This window comes from Ovis aries, chromosome 7 (assembly GCF_016772045.2).
Source record: "Ovis aries strain OAR_USU_Benz2616 breed Rambouillet chromosome 7, ARS-UI_Ramb_v3.0, whole genome shotgun sequence".
In the NCBI taxonomy this organism is placed as follows: domain Eukaryota; kingdom Metazoa; phylum Chordata; class Mammalia; order Artiodactyla; family Bovidae; genus Ovis; species Ovis aries.
Genome location: NC_056060.1, coordinates 14,556,890 through 14,582,471, shown reverse-complemented (window position 1 = coordinate 14,582,471; position 25,582 = coordinate 14,556,890). Strand labels below are relative to the sequence as shown.

The 25,582-nt window shown below is 42.5% G+C and overlaps 1 protein-coding gene across 14 annotated transcripts in view; it reads right to left on the bottom strand.

Annotated features, from left to right (window-relative positions):
* MAP2K5 (mitogen-activated protein kinase kinase 5) overlaps window positions 1-25,582 on the bottom strand; it is a 263,833-nt gene that overhangs the window by 33,849 nt on the left and 204,402 nt on the right. For 10 of the 14 annotated variants that reach the window (XM_042252082.2, XM_027971523.2, XM_042252077.1 and 7 more), the window contains 2 exons: window positions 14,583-14,644; window positions 11,580-11,625 (listed from right to left, as the gene is read on the bottom strand). In XM_042252082.2, coding sequence (XP_042108016.1) covers window positions 11,580-11,625; window positions 14,583-14,644 — 108 coding nt within the window. The remainder of the gene's footprint in view (window positions 1-11,579; window positions 11,626-14,582; window positions 14,645-25,582) is intronic. The other 4 variants (XM_042252085.2, XM_042252086.2, XM_042252087.2 and 1 more) reach the window with 1 other exon arrangement.

Here is a 25,582-nt window from a genome sequence, read left to right as displayed (position 1 = left end):
CTTGATGGAAGAAACGGCACATGCAAAGATATGACCGTGTGAGGAGGTCTCATGCGTTAATGGACTGTCAGACTGTTAGGGCACAGGCTGTGTGTACAGGAGCACAGTGAGGTGGAGGGCCAGGTGAAGGTGGGCAGGAGCAGGTGCAGGAGGGCCTCTGCGAGTCTATCTGTCCTGTGCTTGGCTGTTCATGTCCTCATATTCCTTGCTAGACTGGAAGCTGGTTGAAGGCAGCAGGCAAGATTGACAAACTGTTTCCTTGGCATCAGGCAGGATGCTCTGCCCAGAGTAGACACTCAACAAAGAAGGGTGGGTGTGTGCTGAGACACACAGGTGTGACATTCTCTTTCTGTCTCACAAGAGCAGAAGAGGCTGCTGAAATACAAATCTGCACCAGACGTGCAGTGTGTTACAATTCAGCTGGCCTCCGAAAAGCTAGCCTCATGCCTGCCTTTGGTACTTAACCCACTTTCCAGATGACACACACTGCTGCCTGCACAGGTAAGCTGGAAAGGTGGCCATTTCCAGAGGCAGGAAGCCGAGCTGCCCAGCCAGGGCTCTGCTGACCTCCCTGACAGGGGAAGGAAAAGCTCGTTTACGAGAAAGAACTTTCCAACCCTGGAGCTGGCGCCTCAAGCCCGGCAAACGCCAGCATTCCAGGGCTGCTGATTTGCCTTTCTGAGAGCTAGAGTATTCCAGAGGCAAGCCTGTGGCTTAAAAAAAAAAAAATCATGTTTAATTTAAAAATTAGAAACTGGAGCAGGCTGTGAGCACAGGGGTTGATTGAAACAAAATTTAAATTCCTGTCAAGCCCATTTAAACACGGGGGCCCTTCATAGACAATTAGCTGCTCCCTGTGAATGCTGAATAAACTCAGGCCTGGTCACTGTGAGCAGAGAGGCACCTACTGTGAGGCGCTGAAAAAAAAAATTAACTAAAATCAGGCTGTATGAAATATTCAGCCTTCCAGTATATCACAGGGGTTTGAAAGTGTAAACAAGACAAAAATCGATTCCTTAGTGCCCTCAAATCAAGCCCCCAAAATGGTTAGGGCATCTGTTTCTGCTAAATTTTGTTTACATCGGCAGATTTGCCTTAATTGCAGTTGTTTATTTCTCATTGTCCCTGGGGCCCTAATCTCCCGATTACTAATACTTAACACTCATTTCACATCTAAAGCTACTTCTAATCCTCAACAGGTTTTGGGGGCTCTTAAAATTATTGAAACCACAGAGGCGGGAGAGACAGCCTCTTTGTGAAAGGAACATTTTCTTATCTACTACCAGCTGGGCCCAATCATCACCAGGGATGGCTACAACAAAGGTGCTAAAAGGCTCTTCCACAATGACTGCTGCTCCACTGGGGATTCAGAGGATAAAAAGGAGCTTTGATGGAAAAATCTGAACAAGAGGCTAAAGCAGTCCAGCCAAATAAAGTTACTGTCATAATCAAATGCTGTCAATCACCATGAAAATCCAATTAAAAATGTCTCAGCACAGCCCTCTTAAGTGGAAAAATGTACCCTGTGTATACAAATTTTTGTCAACTCCACACCAGTCCCACAATGAGAAAGTCCTCCTATTCACTGAACCCCCCTCCCCCACCCCCAAGTTTAGAAAGAGATGCGGGTCATTCAGAAGCAGTCTGAGGGCGCTGCGACACACACAGGCTATTGGTATACAATTAAAAGAGTTAATCGGGTTACATTTGAAAATTCCATTTTTATCTGTGTTGAGGGAACCTTTGCACGAATAAACGAATGGTAACTTATTCTCCTACTTCAGAATCAGTGACCATTTATATTTAAGAGAGCGGAGAAACAGTAATCCAGGATACTGGAAAGAAACTAGTCCATGCTCCGGCAAATGTCTCTCGGTAGACCATGGCCTAATGTTTAATTCTAATCTTGAAAATTAAATAGAGGACAGAAGGCCCAAATGTCTCCGCTGCCTTTCTGCAGTCTCTTAAACGGCTAAGTGAACCTCAAGTTATCTGCAGGCAGATCTGACCCCCCAAATAGCTGTCTACAGAAGGCCTCACTGAAATCACACAGCTCCTGGTCCCCCAAGGTCTGTCTTGAAACTGCTACAAATTAAAAAGCAAACAACCCATTAAACAAATCCAGCTGGTTACAACTATAAATAGGTGGCTTCTAATAACTTTCCGGCCCTTGAAATTCCTGGCTAGATTCATTCATTATTGATAAGTATTGCATCGATTTATTGGAGTGCTGTTGATGTTGTTGTTTGGTTGCTAAGCTGTGTCCAACTTTTTGTGACCCCATGGACTGTAGTCCACCAGGCTTCTCTGTCCATGGGATTTCCCAGGCCAGAATACTGGAGTGGGTTGCAAATTCCTCCTCCAGAAGATCTCCCCGACCCAGGGATCGAACATGTCTCTCCTGCATTGCCTGGTGGGTTCTTTACCACTGAGCCACCAGGGAAGCCCTTATTGGAGTGTACTTACAGGAGAACATGTACTTCCAGGAATCGATGGGGAAACAGTGGCAGACTTTATTTTTTTGGCTCCAATATCACTGCAGATGGTGACTGCAGCCATGAACTTAAAAGACGCTTACTCCTTGGAAAGAACATTATGACCAACCTAGATAGTATATTCAAAAGCAGAGACATTACTTTGCCAACAAAGGTCCATCTAGTCAAGGCTATGGTTTTTCCAGTGGTCATGTATGGATGTGAGAGTTGGACTGTGAAGAAAGCTGAGCGCTGAAGAATTGATGCTTTTGAGCTGTGGTGCTGGAGAAGGCTCTTGAGAGTCTCTTGGACTGTAAGGAGATCCAACCAGTCCATCCTAAAGGAGATCAGCCCTGGGTGTTCACTGGAAGGACTGATGCTGAGGCTGAAACTCCAATACTTTGGCCACCTGATGCAAAGAGTTGACTCATTGGAAAAGACTCTGATGCTGGGAGGGATTGGGGGGCAGGAGGAGAAGGGGACGACAGAGGATGAGATGGCTGGATGGCATCACCAACTTGATGGACATGAGTTTGGGTAAACTCTGGGAGCTGGGGATGGACAGGGAGGCCTGGTGTGCTGCGGTTCATGGGGTTGCAGAGAGTCGGACACGCCTGAGCGATGAACTGACTGAGCTGACTGAGCTGACTGACTACAGGGAAACAAGTGTGCTGCTTTCAGTAGCAATGCCCGTCACAGAGACTGGGCTTCAGGACTGTTTTATATTCCCCCCACAAGTGGCTGAATGACTCTGGAGTTTTCAGCCTAATCTATTATTCCCAAGGACTGGGGGGCAGGGTGGCCCACATCTGACGTGGTGATAGATAGGAGACCTTGGGGCCCCCTGCCATCAATCTAACCCAAAAAAGATGGCGCTGGCCAGGTGGTCTCCTCTAAGTCTTGACTCTCTAATGACCTTTTGACTTGGAACGAACTGTCAAAGGTGAATTCTCAAGTGGTCAGAACACACGCCAAAGATCACAGGTGCTCTGAACAAGGCCTGCTTCACACTTTCTTGCTCTTCCTGTCCTTCCAGGGTGGACAGCAGAGCCCTGGTGCATGCTCTGATTGGTCTGGCTGTACTGGTCGTTAAAAGCTGAGAATGGTATCCAAGCAAACAATGTGATATCCCAGAAATTCTATTATTTTGGCACCAAATGATTTTTCCACATGACCTTTCATAGCAGAAAGTCAAACAAGAATCTCTGATCAGACCATGTAGTTCTAGTGTGGTCATCCTAACACATCCTGGATATCAGAGCCCAGGAAGGCTTGCTCTTGGGTGAGTTTCCCCAACTTCACTCTGAGTTTCTAGAGAACAGGGACATACGACGTCACATTCGTCTTTATGTCTAACACAGTGTTTTATCACAATGAATTAGAATCAGTGGCACATGTAAAGAATAATCAACAGTGCTTTCTCTCCTTTTAGTCAGAACAGAGAACACACCTGAAGAACAGCCACATACGACTAGGCTAGGAACTGAATTAAAGATCAGGCTCTTCTTTCAAGGAACTCACAATCTAGTTGTAAGGAAAAAAAAATGGTGTCAAACCAGTGAGTTTCACGTGGACAGTTTTTAAAAGCAGCAGCAACAAAAAGAGCCCCCAGGACCTGCTCCCTGGTCCAAACGCCAGAGATTCTCTGACTTGGGCTGGGATCTGGGCAGTTTCTTTTAAAACCCACTCAGATGATTCTGATGAGTTAGGAACCCCTGTGCCACATGGACCAGGCTGTGAGTCTACCACGGATGCATATTTCATGTGATGAAGCGCTGTTTCAAGTCAGAGACAGTAGGTGGTGAGGGATTCCGAGAAGGGAGCAAGCACTGGGAAACAGGGGAGTGGGGAAAGCTGCAGGAGGAGGAGGGAGAAGTTTCAGGACAGTGGAGAGGAGGGCATTCTCGGCTGAGGCCACCACCCAAATAACAGAAACTCCCTGTGAACTGAGCAACCTCCAAGGAGGAGCAAATGCATAATCCATTCAGAAGACCCAGCTCAGCCTGGGTGAATGTGGCAGGACACTGAAGCGGCCCCACTGCTGCACTTCACTGCATCCGAGGCAATCAAACTGTTCCTGTGGCCAGGGCTTTGCAGCCACACTGGGCCCTGAAACGATGCTGGGAAGATGGCAGTCAGCTCAGTAAAATAAGAAAGAAGACTCGCAGGCAGGAGTTCAAAAATCGCAGTCTTAAACAGGCACATCATCACCATATTAAGAGATCAGACCTGACTGATGGAGGAGAAAAGTTACCCTTAACAGGGAAATTAAAACTGTCAGATCACTATGATCAAGGAATGACAGATCTTTATCTATCTGTGTATCTCTGGCTATGTGCATATATACAAATACATTCACACGTATACACGTGCATTTATCTGCTAAAGTCTGGTGAAAAGATTAAGCAGGCACATCCATGAAAAAACAAAGCTTACTTTCTGGGGTTATAATCTCTCTGTTCTCGCTGAAGTGCTAACATGTCATCAAAAATTCAAATTAAAGCTGTCTGATTCAGTGTGATCTCAAGCATCCAGACAGTGATTCTGCCGTTGTAATTATGTGCAATTAAAAACTAAAATCAACTTCTTACTAGTGCCTTCCTACTTATAAGCAGACACAAAACAGATGATTTTAATGGCCTTTACAACTTGAAAATAATAATAATAAAAAATTCATTACGTGGTTGTCAAATGGACCCTATGTGGAGCCCCCAGGCTTCTGTGATATCTTTTGTGCTCGGAGAAAATATTTAGTTGAAGTTTCAATATTATCCAGTTTCCCTCTGCAAATCTGGAGTGTCTTGGCCAATGAGCTGATGTGCACTTCCCAAAGAAAAACCAAAAGCAAAAATGGTGTCTGCAAGAACTGGTGGCTAGACATGTAAGTCTGGCCCTGATGGTCTATTTTTAATACATGGTCCATGTGATGCAGCAAACTAGCTAAAGGGAGTAAACTACCACCAAGTTCAGATCGCTTATTAAACCATCACTAGTAGCTTAAAAAGCTTAGATTACAAACACATGGTCCATGAGCACTGGGCAAGGGGGTATGTGTATGGAAATGTGCCTTTCCTCATTTTTGTGCTTAGGGACTCAGGAAGCACTGGACCAAAATAAAGTGGAACTTCATCTCTGGTCCAGTTAGTAGAATACGGTGATAATGCTGAATTTTATCTGAGTCCTAGGCTCCCAGAAAGCAGTAACAAGTGAGGCATCTCCCTACTCCCAGGTTAGCTCCAAAGACCAGCTGTTCTCACAGAGATAAGACCCCTGTCATCCTTCTGTAAGGCTGGCGGCTAACTCCCTGGTTCACTTGCCTCCATAACCTGGGCTCCCTCCCTTTGCTTTGAGACACTCCTCACTAAGAAACATTCTCCCTATTGTAACAGCCTGACTATAATCATCTCCTTAACCATCCAGTGCATTCTGTGGGTTTGAGTCCCATAATAAAGCCATTTGGTCTGAACCTAGAAGTCACACTGGAATTTGAGTGCTGGAGATAAAAATCCTAACATGATGGTTTTTCCGATTTTTAAAAGGGACCCTGCCCAATTTATCGCATACCTGGATTTGCGTAGAGAACAACGCACCAGCCTATCTGAAAATGTAATTATAATCAGGTTTTGGATAAGCAGAAAAGCTACCAGTGACAATGTAATTTAGAGGAGTTATACAAGTTAACATGTCTTTGCAAATAATTAAATGTTTAAACAGATTTTTTCTGGAACAGTTTGGTGTTTATTAGCCCCAAAACACCACCACCTCCAGTACATAAAGCCTTTTCTGAGAAATGAGATGCCTTCAAGTTTGCAGCTGCTGGAATTCAGATGAAGGGGGAAAAAAAAATCTTTCTAAAGGCACTATTTTGATTATAACTGACACTCCTCCCGCAAGACCCATACTTGCTTCTCTGGGGTTTGCAGCCCCGCTATTTACTTGCTTCCTAAGCAAAATGTCAAATTTCAATTGCAAACTGCACTCTGTGTTTCTTCTCAGGTGCCTGAGTGGAAAACCAAACCTGAGGAAATGCTGAGCGAGGATGCCCTGCTCTGGAATGTACCAGGAAATGCACAAAGTACCAGGCATGATTATGGGAACCTGAGGAGAAAACCCATGTTTTTAAACAATTACTAAAGCAGTATAGTAACGGCATAAAGACAATTTCTGCGCCAGCTTGTTTCTCTGAAATTCTCTGCCACTGAACAGCTAGAACAGATAATAACTATTAGTAAATCAAACTCCCCTGCAATATCCAGCTGTGCCTCACACATTTACATACAGATAGAATGGGTATATGTTTTTAATATGTATGGGATACGTACTTGTACCACAGCCGAAGTGCATGGTACAAAGGAGGAGGAGGATGGCAATCGGATCAGCATGAGATAATAAAGTGGCCTAGATAAAGTATTAGCCAGCGATTGATCTCAAACCGGGAGGCGGCTTCTTCTGACCTGATTACTTACTATGCATAGATTCCATTAAATAGAGCTTAGACATGGAAAGCTTCTGGAAACACTCTAAATGCATAGAAGGATCTATAGCGCTCTGAACCTAAATTGTAACTGCAGAGGTGCCCACAGCCCACACCGTTCTGGCTTGAGTCAAGGCCCACATTCAGGATAGGCTGAGAGGTTAAAGGGCCGCCTGACAGCTGGTGGGAAGCCCGGCCGGCCGAGTCCCACAGGGAGGGCCCATCCCTTTCCTTCCCTCCCCCATGCCAGCAAGCATTTCACCCTTCAAATGAAGGCCCCCCCCTCCGGAGCAGCTCGCCTGGTCCTGGCCACAGAGCTCCTGTGATCACAGTGGGAAGGAAGTGAGGAGCTGAACAATCACTTAGGGTCACGGTCCCCCTTTGAAAAACTGATGACAGCCATGAATTTCTCTTTAAAAAAAAAAAAAACGCATATCCCCACAAGCATATATGATCTTGGAGTAATTTCAGGGGCTCTAACAGACTTCCGGAAGTCACTGACCCTAGGTCAAGCACTGCTTGTCTAGTCCACCCCTTTCATTCTCAGATGAGGACACAGAGAGTGGGGAGGGACTGGGGAGCTGCTGACCAGGGAAGGGAGGCTTCTCTGCTAAATCAGCCTGACCTTTACTATAAAGGGACCTGGAAGGAAGATTAATTCCTCAGAAGGAATTCTCTGTGGTTTATACAAATGGTCTGTACAGAAAGGTTGCTCACCATGTGCCTTTTACTTAAAAATATGTAAACATACAATCTGAATAGCCAAGCCAGCCATGCACCTCTTCATCTCCATGCCTCCATCTCAGGTCGTCTCTCTCCCTGAACGCAGGGGTAGGATCCTTGATGCTTTGCTTCCCTCAATCTCATGGTTGAAACTGGGAAAACTTCCCCACCGCCTGCACGTCACCATCCTCTCCTCTCTTGTTGCAATCCCATCAACGCTTTCCGCCTGGCAGAGGCTGCCCTTTCCCCACAGAAGCTGGAACATCCTTGCTTGGATGCCTGAAGCCTCCGAACACTGTCTGCCACTTCCTCAGAGTTTCTGCAGTGTGGGAACTTAGTTTGCTAAGTTTGTTGGCCTTCAGTCACAGAGCTGGGGCAGCACAGTCTTTTCTGTGCTTTATATCAGGGTGACTTAAAATTGGATTAATTATGGAATCATCATCATCAGAGCAGAAAGAGTGTGTGGGGGGGTTCCTATCTGTCTGAATGTTCCTCACTGCCTGCATGGCTGGTTTTCCTTTGCTTAAAGTTAGCAATAACTAGCGTTAAACAATAACTTGAAGAGTTACTCAGGACATAACTCTGAAGGCACTGAGGAGAGGGAAGACCTTCCCCAAAGATGAAGGACTTCCCTATAAGTGAGCAGGAGTCCACTGAGGAGAATTTACTCAAGAAAAAAGGTACTGATGGCTGGGTGGCTGCTCTTATGTCAAGTCAAAGTTTTCAGACCTGGATACTAGGGTTCCTTCTACTAGAAGTGGAATTCCTTAACAGATTGCCCAGCATGTGGGAAATACATTGCCTATCTGAACCCAACCTTTGTGGGTCTGTGACTCCAAGAGGCCAGTGTCAGTGGGATTTCTGTTCCAGCAGCACTGGAGGTTTCACATTGCTCTGAAAAGGTCTGGGGACTCGACATACTCATGCTTTGCCCATCGTTTCCTCTGCCTGGAATGACTCCTTGCAAACTCTCTATTAAAATTCAATTCAACCCCCTTTTCAAATGCTACCTTCTCCCTATAGCTTTTCGCCATTTCTGTGGATCCCCACAGACTTCCGCAATTCTTTTCTGTAGTTAGTTTATTCTAGTTACTTGCACAGGTGCCTTAGCCTCTGCAACACTGTATGTGTGAGGTGTACCCTTGTATCTTCTGCTGAGTCTAGCACAGGACTCTGCACATAATCGTCTGTATGAATCTACCGAATTCAGTTGTCTGCCTGCTTCTGAGATCTCTCAAGCTGATGTGGATGCCAATGATGAGAATTCTGAGTTAACTCTTTATGTAGTTTAAGGGCTATGTGCCAGAAAACAGTACCAGTTCCTGCAGATCCTGGCTGGCCTCCCCGAAATGTGAACATCAAGGGAATTTCTTAGCCCAATTTTAAGACATTTCCACTTAGAACAGAAAAACTGTAGCCATCTTAGGAATAACCATGCAAAGCAGAGAGAATTAAATAGCTAAACGGCTAAATGAGTCCTAACACTCTAGAGCCTAAACCTGAGTTTTAAGAATCTTTTAAGAATGACATGGTCAAAAACTGCAAAGACGATGATTTTTAAGACTCAAGTATTCTCGTATGTAAGGCGACTGCCCCAAATAAAACGACAAAAACCACCTGAGCACTGGCCACATGCAGAGCCCAGGCCCAGAGGTGTGGGTGATTCGGCACCCCTCTGCCTACATTCTCGTTTGCTAAGGCTGAGACTTGTCAGGGACACACTCAAGTTCATGTAAGAGTTTCTTGACGAGCCTGTAACTTTCGCTATTTCTGTCCAACCTCACCTCTGATGTTCTCCCTTTGATCTAGAAAATGCAGGCCCACAGGGAAATCTCAGCAGTCCTGCAGTCTTCACAGCCGATGTGGCCCAAGCTGTGCAGACCAGGTTGGTATCCTGCTGGCTGGAGTCATCGGGCTTGGGAGATAAACTGCTCTTTCTGTGAAAGGCAGGCCCCCACCCACAGTGACAAATGGGCTCTACAGTTCATGCATTCCAGAGAATGCTCTCAGCTTCCATATGGGAGCACCGTCAAATAGGTTGTAGATGGAGAGAGAAAAGGAAAAATTAAAGCCATTAATATGCTGGAAGGAAGAGAGAGACTGGCTCCTTTAAGGGGGTCCCTAGGATGTGACTCAGGTTCCTCAAGCCAGGAACAGCCCTCTTTCTTTCTTATCCCCTAGGGGGTCCAATATTTGGGCTCAACCCCCTTGACCGAAGAAGCGTGACACACACTTCTTTGTTCCTGTCCCCTCACTGAGGCTGTACTAAGGCAGGGTGTGCCTCACTACTGCTACACCTAGGGGAATAAGCTCACTCAAATCAAACTGTGAGCAGTACCAGAAATAATGTTAAATTAAGTATAGGATGGTGCTTCCTGTGACTAAATTTTTCATTGTATCTTATTGATTTATTGATATTTATTAATTAAAAATGTGGGATAGCACACAGCAGGGTGTATAGTTGTAAAGAGATATATCGGAATATGTCTCCCTTGTCTCTCTGCACACACACAGCCAGCCACGTATGCTTGCTTCCAAGGCAATGACAGGACGCGCCCTTCAGCCTTGTCTTTACGACTTGCCACCCTGGAGTGGTGTTCCCCACCAACACAGACATCCGGATGCATTTATGAGTGTATGTACGATCTGTAGATGTTTTATTTATAAGTGGCCAACTCACTGCAGCATTGAAACATGCGTTTACAAATATATATCTGTTTTATGAAACCCTATTCCTTTGTTTTAATAGCTGAGCTATCCAGCCATAGCATGATAATGTACAAGGTAAATGGGTCTCCATCTCTAGAACCTGTTCCAAGTTTCCTCAAATGTGACTAACTGCATGAATTTCCCAACCATCAGAGACCTCCCCATGAAGAAAAAAAAAAAAGAAAAGAAAGAAAAAAAAAGATGAGTTTTTCTAGACATGCAACCTGCACAGTTATAAATTGCAGGGGTTTTAGGGGTGAACTTTAACTTGAAACTACCCTGAAAACTGAGATTTTGCTCCAGGGGTAACATGAAGAAGAAAACTACCTTCCTGGAAAGCACATATGATGTAAAAGGGAAACATACTGCTATATTATATTTGGGGATGAAAACTGTATTACACAGAAGTTTGGGTGTTTAGAGTATTTACAAGGATGAAATACAAAGGCTAAAAACCTTTGAATTGATATCATAAAATGCTTATTATTTAAAGTGGTGAAAGAAAACTGATCAAAATTCATCCTGATTGCAATAATCTAGAGACAAGGAATGGTATGCAAAACATGAGAAAGAGCAGACTATAATTATTATTTACCAATGCTCGATGCTAACGTTATTCTAACAGCTTGTGCATTGTCAGATCAACAATCTGCACTAAATAAATGACCATTTGGGGATTTGTTAGGGAATGACTCTGTTCCTCTCCCTGCTTGACTAAAAACTGTCATTTGTAATCAAAGAAAGCGGCCTTGGAGCTGAGAACACAGCACTTGCAGCCTTACAGTTGCCTCTTTCTGAGGAAAGACTAAAGATTCACATTAACTTGATCTTTTACAGCCAATCTAATTTCATTCTACATGAATCCAAGAGGACGCCACGCCACATTCAGAATTTCCTCTAGGATTGCACTAAAAACTTAATATGCTGACTATCTTTTCTGTTACCAAGCCTCTGAATTCTGAGAAGCTGTAATAGCAAATAAGGACAAGGAGTAACCTAGATTAACTTGTGACCCTTGAGTGTGAGGCAAAGGCACAGGATTCTGCATGAAGCTTCAAAATGGTGATGGGTTTTTAAAAAGTGAAAACTACTATCTGAGGATGTGAGCTTCAAGAGCACCCACCCAAATGAAGTAAATTATACTGGCTTTCTGGAGCCTGTGGATACTTTAAATCTGTATCTAAAAAACATCTACTTACCATCAGTTCCTCAGGTGCTGGCCTTTCTTTCGGCTGCTTTCGCATGCTGTAAGAGAAAAACTCACATTATCTATATCACTTGTAAATCTGTGCAATAATTCCCACCACTGGCTATCTGCTCTGGAATTTGAAGGTTTTCAAACTTTACCATGTTCAATTCTTGGCCAAAGCATTAACATGTATTCTTGTTTGTTTATTTTGGCCTTCAGATAATCAGGTTTAGGGGGAAGCTCATGAATCAAAAATACAAAGGTTTTTCTTTTTTTTTTGGAGTTACTCTTATAATACAGATAAATAATCAATTTAAATTTATCCTAATTCTACTTTTGAAACGAATTATGAAAAAGAGCAGCAATGTTCTCTTCCTGACTTGGTTATCAATCATTTCAAATAAATTTGGGGAATAATATACTTCTTTTTTGGTAACTGGGATAAGACAATAATAAAGGAAATGTGATGAGCAGGTCAAATGAGAAAACATCTCATTCCTTCATTACTACTCTGAACAACAAGTCATATATAAAAGAGGTCAGGCACCTAGATAATGCTACAAAATTATAAATGGGTTATTACATTATCTTGTCTTTCATTTATTTTGGGTTCTCTGCAAGTTGATAATTCATTAAACAGCTGTGGGGAAGTTAAGTTTGCTTAAAGAATCACATTCCTCTTGCAAAATATTTCATCTGACATACAACAGGCATAATTAGTAGCTGCAACATGCACTTAGCCAGGTGATGAAGCATCTACTCGGGGGACTGAGGTAGCCATGGGTAAGCTGCCTACTGATGGCCAGTTCATACTAAACTCAGAGTATCTGTGGGATGAAGTCATGAAAAGAGATTGCTGCTTCTGTCACCTGGAAAATCATAGACATTTTTTCTTCATATGAGTGAACCTCAAACAAGCAAGAAAAAACAAACAAACATACAATCTCTGCATTTGCTGACAGCATTTTTTTTTAAAGTAGAGATCTAATGATCATTTGGTAAATAAGAACCGTAGTTACGAACTGTTAATGACACCGAGGACATTTGCCTTCCCTATAAATAAGCATATGCACCTCTCAAATACTGCATCCATTAGCAAGTAATTCAAGCTGTCTCACCAGTGGATTTGGTAACACTCCTAATCTGACATTCCAAAGTAGCTGTATCTCTTGGGAAAACAAGGCTATTACCCACTATCATTTCTGTTTCGGCTTGACATCTGTGGAAATTTCAACACAGGTTATTCCTCCCTCTGTCTCCATAAAACTTTAATATAACAGCTGATCAATTTTTTTGGACAGAAGGCAGGCAAGGCCCTATCTGCTCAGAATGGGCCCCACCCCCAGGTTGGTCCCAGACCACACAGTGAGAAAAGCAGGGTGGTCAGGGCACAAACCCAACATCTCTGAGCAGGTGATGCCCAAACCCAGCGCTCCAGGAAGCTCAGGAATTGCACGGTTTGTTTTCCAATGTATACATTTCAAAATGGGACATTTCCATCGTGTGCTTCTGTTACTAGGAATTCCACATAAAGAAAATAAAGACTAATACATATTTCTAGATAATGGTTCTAGTATTAATGAGCTTAGGATTCCAGTGTTTAACCAATATGTATGCTTTTTAACAACATGGCTTGTTTTGAAAATAAAATGTTTGCAGAATGAAATTAGTTTTTACAAGCTATGGAATATTATATAAGTATTTTAAATAAACAGAAATAGCGCTAATAAAAATTTTAGAAGTTGGGGGTTAAAAACCTCTTCCCCACTTATTTTTTTCTATGGAATATAAACTACCTAAGACATTTTTATTAAGAGGTAACATATTACACTTAGTCAAAAAGGTGATAAAGCTTGACATTTATATTAAGGAATATTTCTTGGTTTCACTTGAGCATCATCGTCAGATGACTCATGGTGGGAGGGGGAGGGGAGAGTGTTCAGCCATGCGGGTTAGCAAGGACTCCTGGGTGCACCTCTTGCGGCACCACAGGAATGAAGGGCTTGTCTCCCACTAGTGGATGCGATTCTGAAGGCGTGATGAAATGAGGACTTTAGGAAGGAGGGAAAGAGAAGTAAAGGCAGTGAGGAAGGAGTTCCAGAATGTGCAGAACAGCTTCCGATCAGTCATCAGTCACGTCTCCTGCTTCGGGGCAGTCATCTCTATGCTCCCAGTTTCCTTCTCCCTCTCCCTCCCTCTCCATGTCAGGGTGATGGAGCAGGCAGAAGGCTGGCAGCTGGGGAACTGGGCCTTCCAGGGCCACCAGGGTGTGTCCCAGTAAGGGAGAGGGGGTGATGTGAAAGGAGTAATAGAAGAAAACTTCATTCCATGGGGAAGAAAAAGGCAGATGGCTGGAAAAGAACCCTTACACCTGTTTCCTCAGATGTAAAATGACAAGGGGTTGCCTAGAGACTCAGAGATTCCGTGCCCCCTTTGATCTAAATCCTGTGGTTTTCAGTACTTACAAAGGTTAAAGTGGGCCTAATGGAACCACGTTTTCATAGCCTCTCTAACATCAAAATTCACTGAAATGGGACACCAGTATTTTGTCTAAAATACAACCAAACATAAAAGTTATTTACAGAAAATCCGATGAATTAATAAACTATTCTGCTTCCACTAAGTGACAGGCATTTTTATGGGTAACTTGAGGTCTCATTAATAAAAATAAGCTTCACATGTCTGTGCAACAGGGGCTATAAAATTGTGTTCTTCTTAAACAAAACAAAACAACTGAATAGCAACAGTATCTGTGCTCAAAGAAGTAGCCTATTCTCAGAAGTTTATTAAAACAGGGAAAAGCCTCTAAAGTACGTTTACGACCCTGTGTGTAAATAACGTTCACGTAATTTAAACAATTCCTTCAGCTTTGCTGCCCCATCTGCCCAAGGCCCCTGAAGTCCCTCCCGTCTCCAAAAGGAAGCAGGGAGAGCCGTAAGGTCTCACGGAGCTGCCGAGCTAATGGCATGTGTCATTCACACTGAGGGCATGGCATGCTTGCAAACAGGCTCACCACTGAGTGATGAAGTGTACGAATGGCTCGGAGAACTCTCCAACCGGAAGGACGGGCGAATCCTGGGATGGAGGAAAAACAAGCCATCAAAAGTCACAGCAACTCCTTGTCTTTCTTTATACCCTCCCCCCCCCCCATCCCAAAGAAGCAAATAAAGATGACTATACAACAAGGATTCACCAGCATGTGGAAAGGAAAATAAGGCATCATCCAATTAAAAAAACAACTGTCTATACTCTCTTTCACGTTTATGTAAAAATGCCAAATTTAAAGCCACACACATTTCATAATGGTGAGAAACAGGAGAGCAAAGAGGGAAGGGAGGTGAAAAAAGGACAATGATAGCCACGGGGTAGGAAAGAAGGTACGAAAGTGTAAATGAGAAATTAATGATTATTTAAGTAACACACAAATGGTCGTGTAATTAACAAAGAGCTGAGAAATTATTCTTCTGTTGACCTTTGTTTCTCTTCCTGGATTTGCTATTTATTTACACTTTCCTTTTTATTTACATTTATTAGTATATTCAGTTGCTCTTAACTGCTTGCCTTTAACTGAGTCATGTGGGTCATAGTTGGTGGTGTTGTTTTTTTTTTTTTTCATTTTAATAGAAAAGCTTTGAAAGGGGAAGAGCTGTTTACTAAAAAATAATTTCGGCCTATTTGCTAGTCTAGGCAAACTCATCACAGGAGAAAGCCGGTGAATTAAGGACGCCATGAAAAACGCCCACCTTGATCACTGGCAGAACTGGGGTGGGGATGGGAGTCACTCAAGAGGGCAGGAAACGACACAGCCACAAACCACAATCACCATGTAACACGGGGAGCAAACCCCATGACCATCTGCAAAGGAAGGCTTTAAGAATTTAGGAGTCTTTCCAAGAATGACAGAGAGCCACTGTGTTTATAGTGTAACAGCTCAGGGTGTAATGAAATTACACTGCAGAGTACTTTACCAGTCATCTCATTAGACCTACAGTTGGAACAAGAGAGCCACATAAAGTAGGCAGCTGCAAATGACTCTATTCTCATCTATTCTCATTTGCTATTAAAAATACCTTTCGGCGGCTTTTTTCCTCCCTGACATCCCCACACAAAGTGCCCTGCAAAGTATGATACATGCACCTATTTAAATTAACAGAGGAATGACTTATTTTAATCTCACTGTGCTTTGGAGTGCTTTGGCCATTTGGATGAGCAATATATCATTACATACAACCTTCTAGCGCTGCAGGCAAGAAACTCAGAGCATGCAGCATTTGGTGGGAGCCAAACAATTTCTCTAGCACACAACTGTGTCAAATGCATGCATGTATTCATTATTGAGAACGAGAGGAAATAGCTTTGATGTAGTGGAAAAAAGAAGATGATAAAAGCACCTCTGCAATATGCGTGTCATTATCAATGGTGGCAGATAGATACAACTGCACAGCCTCCTCTGTGATTAGTAAATATACATATAATTGCTGTGGCCAATTATCAGAAAAATGAGATCGGTAATTACAAGACAGAAAATTAACTAGAACTCTTATTAAGGCTTTGTTTCCAATTCAAACAATTGGAAACTGGTGGAAAATACAATTAAATCAAAAGGAACTGAGGGGGTCAAAGTACCCCCCCCCAAAAATCCCAAAGAGGTTTTTTTTTTTTTTTAAAAAAGGAATGTGAACCAAATGTTTCTTAGTTTTTGCATATCTGTCCTCTTTGAATTGACTGTTCATCCAGAGGAGAGGTAGGCTAGTAATCATAAAGTTAAAATTCTCATCCGTAGAGAAAGGCTTCCAAGAGGAAAAGAAAACAAAGGAAAATGGGAGCGAAATAAAATCTTGCCTAGTTCAAGGGATTACATGCAGGCATTACATAGAGAGGACGTGAAAAATGGGGGGCTGATGGAGTGGTCTGCTCAAAAGAAACAAGGCATACAGCAACATGACAAGCCCTCGCTACAGGAACTATAGAACGGTCACGGAAGTCCTATCAGTTTGAAGAGCAAAAATAAAACATGATAGCAATTTCAGCCCGGTCTGTTTTAGGAAAGCCATATATATCACCAACCTGCGAGATTCTACAAGGCCCAGTTCAAGAAGTGACTTTTTACGGCCTCAAATACTGTTAGCAAAAAGATACTTCAAAGTCTGAGGTATGAAGATTATGGACTCTGACCAGGTGGTTATTTTTTTCTAAGTCATCCCTTTCTGAAATTTTTTGGGATGTGGTAGTACTGGAAGTATTTGAGTAGCAGTTGCTTTAAGATGAATGTTTAGGAAAATAAAAGCTTAGTGTCTTAACGTGGCTGAATATTTACTGAGATGGTTAAAATTCTAGACTGGTTTTCTACAAAGATCCTGGTGTAAAACGTGATGCTGATGTGGGCCTCATTTCAAAGTATGATACCAAGAGTAAATTGATGAACTATAGGCAACTTGATGAAGATGTCATTTTAACATGGATGAGAAACAAAACGAGGGAACTGTGACATCTTTGCATGGGTAGTTAATTTTATTTAAGACCTGATATTGTAGCCTGTTAAGTTCCTCATAATATAAAATAAGGAACACTGGGTGGTACCCATGAATAATTTATTTCACTTGTGAAAATGCCAGCATAAGTCGACTTTGCAGAACCACCGAGTAGATTTTCATCGCAGTGGTGCCTGGAAAGAATCAGTCATCAAAGATGCAGGGGAAATTCTAATCTCACATGCATAACGCCAGATACTGCTTTTCATTTTAAAATCCATGTCTCCTGTGTATCTCAGAGGAGAATTTTCTGAGATACAGAGGACTGACTAGTGCCTGGCTGGGTGGGTGTCAAGAACGCTACATGTAAACTGGAGGCAGGGAGTCCTTGGAGAGCCTCCTCCAAATCCACAAAAGCATGCAGGCTGTTAACACCCCAAAGGAACAGACAGACCCGGCAGCAGTCACCACGCTGAAGGATTTTTCAGGTATACTTTCTTGTTTAAAAATAAGCTTAAAAGCAAGTAAAATTAGAAGTTAGTTTAGATCAAGATGTAAAAAAAATCTCCAAGAACCTATCTATTTTGTTATCTAATTCCAATCTGTGCAAGGGGGATGGGGGAGGCTCACAGGAAAGCTGTTTCGGCCTCTCCGTGGCCCCCAGGGAGGGCAAGCAGTCATCCACCTTAGAGCAAGAGAGAACCATGCCCAAGGGTTCAGAGCATCTCTAAAGTCCTGCTACTTCTGCTGCTACTTATCAGAAACGTTCTCTGTGAAACACGAGTTCAGGCAAAATGAAGAAAAAAATACATTCTAAAAATGTAAACACAAATTAGAGAAGCAGTTACACCAACAGCTCAGCACTGGCTGAAACAGACTCTAAATTGTTAACAGAAGTCACTGTTTTTAGGAGCTTAGGTGCCACACCTCACCATGAGGGCTTCTGCGGGACACTTCTCTGTTGAACTTCTAAGCACGGAGGTATGGAACAAAAACAGTGGATACAACCTTAACCACAAGTCATGACCTGAGATTCTGGTCCCAAACCAACTTTTAGTGTCCTGCTTAAAGGGACACAAGCTGGATCTTGTTACAGAATCGGCAACTGTTGTATTAAAAACTGCTGTGGCCATTTCAGTAAGCAATTCTGGTCCTCACGGAGCATAGCCTTCCAGTCTCAGAGGTTTTGTGAACAGCCTGGCCAGCCCCTCGTGCTAAACAACTGCAGCACAAGCAGGCAGCAAGCTAGGGAACAGTGAAGGACAACAGCAAGAAAGTTTGAGTGATGCCTTTGCCTTGTGAATAATGAACGGTTCAGGAAGGTCAACCCATTACAACAGAAGCTGTTTAATTATTAATTATGCACAATCTATGAGCAAAAGGACAAGTTCAGAATGTTTAATGTATGCTAACTTCAGCTGGACTCTCTCTGGGTATTTTGTTATTAGCACTTGTCAGCAAGGTACTCAAGCATAAAGAAAGGTAAGCAGCAGAAAATCTGAGTGTGTGTATGTGTGCGGACCTGCAATGAGGAGGGGCGGGGGAGGAGGTCCAACTCCAATCACAGCTGCTGCTAGTTCAGCTGCAGAGTAAGTATGCCAAAAAACTACACTTTGTTACATGGAGAACAGACAGGTAAGTTGGATACTCCAAACAGACAATACAAATGAGAAAAACACTTTTGAAATGACTTACTTAAAAAGGAAATCATTATTACAAAGGCGTAGTTTTTTTTAAACCATGATGTTTCTTGGCTTTAAAGGATCTGTGTCATTTATATTCACACACATGCTAGTGCACACACAGACACACACTAGTGCATGGAGAACTGGCAGAATCTGAATAACCTCAGTGGATTATATCAGTGTCCATTTCCTGGTTGTGATATTGTACTGTACTTCCAAACTGTTACCACTGGGGGAAACTGGGTTAAGGATACACAGGATGTCTTTACATTATTTCTTATAACTGCATGTGACTCTAAAATGATGCAAAAATAGAAAGTTTAAAAGTTAAAAGGTAAGGAGTTTTTTGTTTTGTTTTTTTTTAACTCGTTGAGGTCCAGGTTTTTAGTAGAGTTCTGTTTTGAATAATGGAGAAGCCTGGTATAACTATTCAATTGGAAAAAAGGCTGAGGAACCTTTGCTTTAAAAACATACCTGAGGATTTAAGTTTTGCCTTTAATTCATAATAAAAGATGACAATGGAATCTGACAATGATGTGGTGGTGAATTCAGACACTGATAGGCAGAGACACAAAATACTGTATAAAAATGATAAAACCATTCATTACTTATTTATTGGTTCACTCATTCAACAATTTTCTTGGCCCTCTATCATATCAAAGGTGCTTGGGTGGGCACTGCAAGATGACTGATACTTAATCCACATCCTGGAAGAATTAGTGTTGTTCAGAGAGATAAGATGTACACTGCTAAGAATGATGGGGAAGAAACTAGGAGAGTCTGGAGGGCTGGAATATACCATCTCTGGTCTACTTTCTTCCATCCTCACTGCCAGAGAAGCACCTAGGGGTGAAGGGACCTTGAACATCTTCAGTTTAGCTCAGTTTAGTCGCTCAACCATGTCCGACTCTTTGCGACCGCATGAATCACAGCACGCCAGGCCTCCCTGTCCATCACCAACTCCCGGAGTTCACTCAGACCCGTGTCCATCGAGCCGGTGATGCCATCCAGCCATCTCATCCTCGGTCGTCCCCTTGTCCTCCTGCCCCCAATCCTTCCCAGCATCAGAGTCTTTTCCAGTGAGTCAACTCTTTGCATGAAGTGGCCAAAGTACTGGAGTTTCAGCTTTAGCATCATTCCTTCCAAAGAAATCCCAGGGCTGATCTCCTTCAGAATGGACTGGTTGGATCTCCTTGCAGTCCAAGGGACTCTCAAGAGTCTTCTCCAACACCACAGTTCAAAGGCATCAATTCTTTGGCTCTCTGTTTTCTTCACAGTCCAACTCTCGCATCCATACATGACCGCAGGAAAAACCATAGCCTTGACTAGATGGACCTTAGTCGGCAAAGTAATGTCTCTGCTTTTGAATATGCTATCTAGGTTGGTCATAACTTTTGTTCCAAGGAGTGTCTTTTAATTTCATGGCTGCAGTCACCATCTGCAGTGAACATCTTAATCTGTGTTATGTACCCTTCTTGTGCGCAAAAGAGACATTTCTCCAGACCAAGATTTTACACTTATTGGGAGTGAAACGGAAAGAAGATAGAAGGATAAATTCTCAAGAATCTCGAAGTGTTGGCCACACTGGTGAATTCTGAGGTCAGCTGTGCTGTGATTAGATTAAACCAGACGAGTTAAGAGAAATATGGTCATCCTTTCTAACAGCGTATTTATAGACTTCTTGGTGTCAAGCCATCAAGCCAACAGGTAATTAACATCAGACAGTCACCTATGGTCTGACCAGAACTGAGAGTTGTGCTCTAACATTTTAAAACTAATTCAAGCCTCATGTTCCTTTGGTCTGGCTCAACAATTTCTGGTCCTGCATACTGGCATTCATACGAATTGGCAGAGCTCTCCTAGCTTGCTCCATGTCTGTCCACAGTGCTGAGGTGGAACGGTGTCTGTGACTCCAATGGCTTCACATCAGACTGTGTACATTTTGCTTTATCAGATCTCAAGTTGGTTTGTGATCCTCCCCTGTTCACTGCCTTAAAGTGGTATCTTTGTGAGACAACTGGCAGAATTCACAGGGCAAATCTGCTCTGGACTGGGGAGGAAACCTTGTTCGCTTAGGCGGGGGTGGGGTGTGGGGAAGACATACACACAAAAACGAAAGAACAGAATCCTCGCCTTTAAAGATCTCTACAGGAGACTTCCCTGGCAGTCCAATGGCCAAGATCCTGCATTCCCAATGCAAGGGGTCCAGGTTCCATCCCTGGTCAGGGAACTAGATCCCACATGCTACAACTGAGGCTCAGCACAGCCAAATAAATAAACATATTTTAAAATATCTCCACAGAGGTCATCTCCAAACCAAAAATCTACCCATCCAAAGTGCAATCCAATGGTAGATTCTGGGAAATTAACTCAGTTTTAATATTTTGAAGGTTCTCAATGTTCACATCTGTAAGTTTCTGCTATAACCGACTGTAGCCAGGGGGGAGAAAGGCAGTCACATCTCATCAGAGAGAGAGAGGCGGAAAATGGATAGACAAGTGCTCAGTCAGAGAGTAATTCAGCCTGGTTAATACATTAGTAAATCAGAATTCCACACCAGGGTTGTACAAATTCAATCAATGCTTGTTCAGAACACTTAGTTTACTTAAAAATGTGGCCACTTTGTCAGGGAACAATGAGTGTTTTGACCCTAAAGTCTATTTTTGATTTCACAATCAGATAGAACTGATCTCATCTGCAGGATGCAATGATGGACAGTGCTGGGCTGAGAAAGAGGCTTTGAGCTTAGGAAGGCTTGCAGATGGACGTCATCAGAAAAGGAAACCTCTGACCCTCTTCAGCTGGAGACCACGGAGCCCTTGTCTTACTCATCTCACTCCACATCAAGACTTGAGCAGAGAAAGTGAAAGATGATTCAATTTCCACGCCGGGTCACCCCATGCTCTGGGTTGCCAGAAGTGACAAATTACACGTGTGGGCATTTGGGTGTGAAGTTCTATCCACTGGGTCCTGGCTGACAGTATCAGCTCATTTAACTTGTCTCAGGTGGACCTGGAACCAGGGGCAAAAGGCTAGAATTTTCACCACCGAAACATCCACCTTACCCACAAACTGTTAAATTATAGGAGAACCAGCTACTAGCCAAGAGAACATCACGACCAGACGGCTTATAAAAAACACAAAATATAAATGAACAGTTCTAAAGGAATCTCTGAAATTTGAGATTATGCAGTCCCCTCCCTCCTCCCCATTTTCTCCTAAATGTTTTGGCAGTTCTTCAGTACTGGGATAAAACAGAAGATAAACTTTGTCATGTATGTCAAAACTATCCCTTTTTTGTGTGTGTCATTTAAAAGACTTACATTTACTCAGATATTTTCTAAACATATGGCAAAGATCTTGGTGTTTCATAAAATTCCCTGAAAATAGGTAGGTGGAAAACTTGAAATGGATTAATCTCTTAAAACCATATTTGCAACTGCTTCTTTTCCAAAGTCAATGAACATCTTTTTTCCTCTTTTTATTTTAGGTCTCTTGTTGGTCATAAGCTACAGTTCACAGTATTATTTAGAGGAGCCTATCTGAATGGCACACATACACACAGAGACACACTGACATTCACACATGTCTTCCTTTTCAATGGCTTAGGCAGAGCAGGAAAAAACATGCTTGTCTCATACCAAAGGGATTTCATTTACAAAAGTAAAACCTGTTATTGTTTCCTACCACTCTCCCTGTAGCCTCCCAATGCATTTCTACTGCTTTTTCATAAAACACTGGTGCAAATAATCAAGCATGACCACTGACATCCAGGAGATTGAGTTTTAGGAACCATTAAATGAGCTCGCCCTCGTGGGAAGCCTCCTGTTCAGGCTAGTCTAAAGGTAATTATTCAGCAATTCCTACCTGTGGTTTTACCTAGTCTCTATATAGTGTTTGAATTTCATACACTGGTTAGTTTTTTTTCCTCAGGAAAAGTCCAGCTTACACATGTCTGATCCAAGACCTAAATTTTAATGTTAATATACACACTACCATTTCACCAGGTTCTATGTGTGGAAGTGCTGATTAAAAGCAGTCTTAAAGGTAGATCATAAACTATATTAAACAAAAATGCAAGAGGAAAATCCAGGAGTGAAAAAGAGCCCTTAACAGTTCCTAAATGAGAGGAGTTATTCCTTTTTTCATTGGTAAAGGGTTAACATTGCAACAGCTGAACTACATCCACATACTGTTCAAGGGCAAGAACCTGGCAGGTCCGTGTCCTGAAAAATCAACAAGCCATAACGCTATCCAGATAGACTCAGGGAACTTGCTGAAATCCAAAGTCCCCATCGCCACACTGTGTGTCCTCCTGAACGTTCACTCAGCTGTTAGTTAAAATAATTACTGCCGTTTGCCACCTGCACTGCCAGCCACAGATATAGGAAAGAACAGAACTTCCAGTGGCTTCACGGTATACGAGTGTCAGTTGTATTTGCTTACACATTTTTATAAACCAATTCAAAGGTGAGGTTAGCGGCGAGTCGCAGGTTGAGAATTCTGTGTCAAATAGTGCCATACCTGGTTCCATACAATAAACACAGAGACAAGGGGATTGAAAGCTGGCTAAAGGAGATACTGAATCCGTTTAAAATTAGCCAGTATGAGAGGAACAAAGAAAGAGAGGAACAGGGAGGGAGGAAGGGAGAGGAAGTGGAAAAAAATAGAACTACATACTGTGAAATGAACAAGTTCAGTTAGAATGTTCATCAGGATTTGGAAAATCATAATGCCATCTGCTACTCTGGACCTCAGAACATCAGGGATCTCACGGGCCCAGACGCTTCCATTTCCAGGAGGAAGGAAGGAGCTTAACACTCCCTGGAATGCTGCCTCCGTTCTGGAATGGAGGCAACACCCCAGCCGACCAGTTTGGATTCTCTTTTGAGAACATTTGTACAGCTCACAGACATGTTTCCCCTGGTTTAGGGAAAATTAACGGCAGGCAAAATGATTACAGCGACTCGGCAGTGAGGCGGAGCAGTGCCCCAGCCTGAGCTGCTGTGTAACTGACCCTGGCATCCAAAGTGGGCTCGGGGTGTATAGGTCCCATCATGGTGGATTAAACGAGCACTGTCCTACGGCTGGATAAGACTTCACAATAGAGCAACACATGTTAAATGACAGCAGCCAAAACTGGCCCCACCAGGCAACTGCCCATTCACAGAAGCTATTCACGAGCCTTCACCACCAAGAAATTAATTCATTAATAATACATCAGGCTTCGTGGACAATTCAAAGAAAACAACACAAAGCTACTTGTTCAATGACTATCTGAAGATGCAGAATTTTCCCTGTTTAAAAAAAAACACACTAATCTAATTGACTTACCAAGATCAAGATCATAGGGATGTTTATGCTAATATTTTGATTAGTAAAAAAGAAGTGAAAAAAAATCTATCCACTGAATTTATTCAGTGCCACTAAGAAATAATAAAAAAATATACTTTTTCAGCAGTAGCTAATAAAATCTGATTTTATATAGCTGTATTTAAAAAATTATTTTTTCCTACTTTAAATGACTATATATTCTTCAGATTATCAGGAAAATTTCTGGTTTTAACTTGCTGCTTCTGTTACATTTTAAAAATTTCCTTCCTTCTTTCTCCTTCCTCCCAACAACTCATAAATATGAATTAAATATAATTATAAATGAACAGAACATTAACTTTTGGATTACTGCTGTGTTTTGGTAGAATGTTAATGTCATTTCTAAAGAAACAGTTATTACCAAAAGAAAAAGTAATTACTAAAGGAATCATGGCCTTAATGCTAACCTATCTTCAATCTTCAAACCACTCAAACTGCATTAATTTAAACATACTGGACTTTTCAAAAGAAGTATTAGATTTCAAAAGATTGCCTTACATAAAACAGGAATATCGGTTTTCAGGATCCCAATTATACATTCCCAACACTCTGAGACAGAGATCTAGTTAACAATACTGCAGGCGGACACGACTCTTATGCATCTACTTGTATTAACTTCCCAAGTTTCTGATGCATCCCAGTCATTAAGTTGTACAAGTCACAAATAACATGAAATCCCACATTATCAACACCCATTTAAGCCAGTGGTTAGGGTGTCAGGCACTGTGGTGGGAAGCTCCAGGCAGGCATGGGTTGTCAGACAGCTCAGGCCATCGATTCTTGTCTCACTTAAACTACCTGCAATTTACGTGCTGTGAAAGCAACAGGCCATCCTAGGATGCTGGAAGCAGGAGGGATGGGGGTATTCCTTTTACTCTTGGCTAACTTCAGAAATCAGAATTATGGTGAAGGCCCTTGGGCAAAAAATGAATGGATATTATTCCCTCTGGAGCTGGTTAATATCACTTTTTGAATTCCAAGGAGGTATTATTAGACAGCCATGTTCACACATCCATACCCTTACCCCCACTCCCAGAAAGCACCTATGTGCATACCCCAGCAGCTTCTCATTAACCAGCCCTCAGTTAGTCTAAGAAGGAGTGATTCTCCACGAAGGAATTTTTAAAAGGTAATAGTGGTTTAATAGCCAATCCTTTTGTATACATAAATCTTTCTAAAAGGAGTCAATCTCCTCCCTGCCAACTTAAACAGAATATGCAGAAGAGAATTCAATTCTTTCTTACAGGCATGGAGTCATTCTTATAGACAGTGAAAGTGAACTGTGTTGTTATATACTTCTGCCCTGGGGGCATGTCTGCAATGCTTTCTAAGTTGTCTTCTTTTACAGTTTTGAAAAATAATCTCTCCCTTTGACGCCAGAATGTTCAGCTGTCACTTTTTGCTTCTATCAAGGGCAGTTACAGTGTAGTAAAAAGAGCTGTGTCCTTTGGCCCTCAGTTTCCTCATCTGTAAAACAGTGTAGT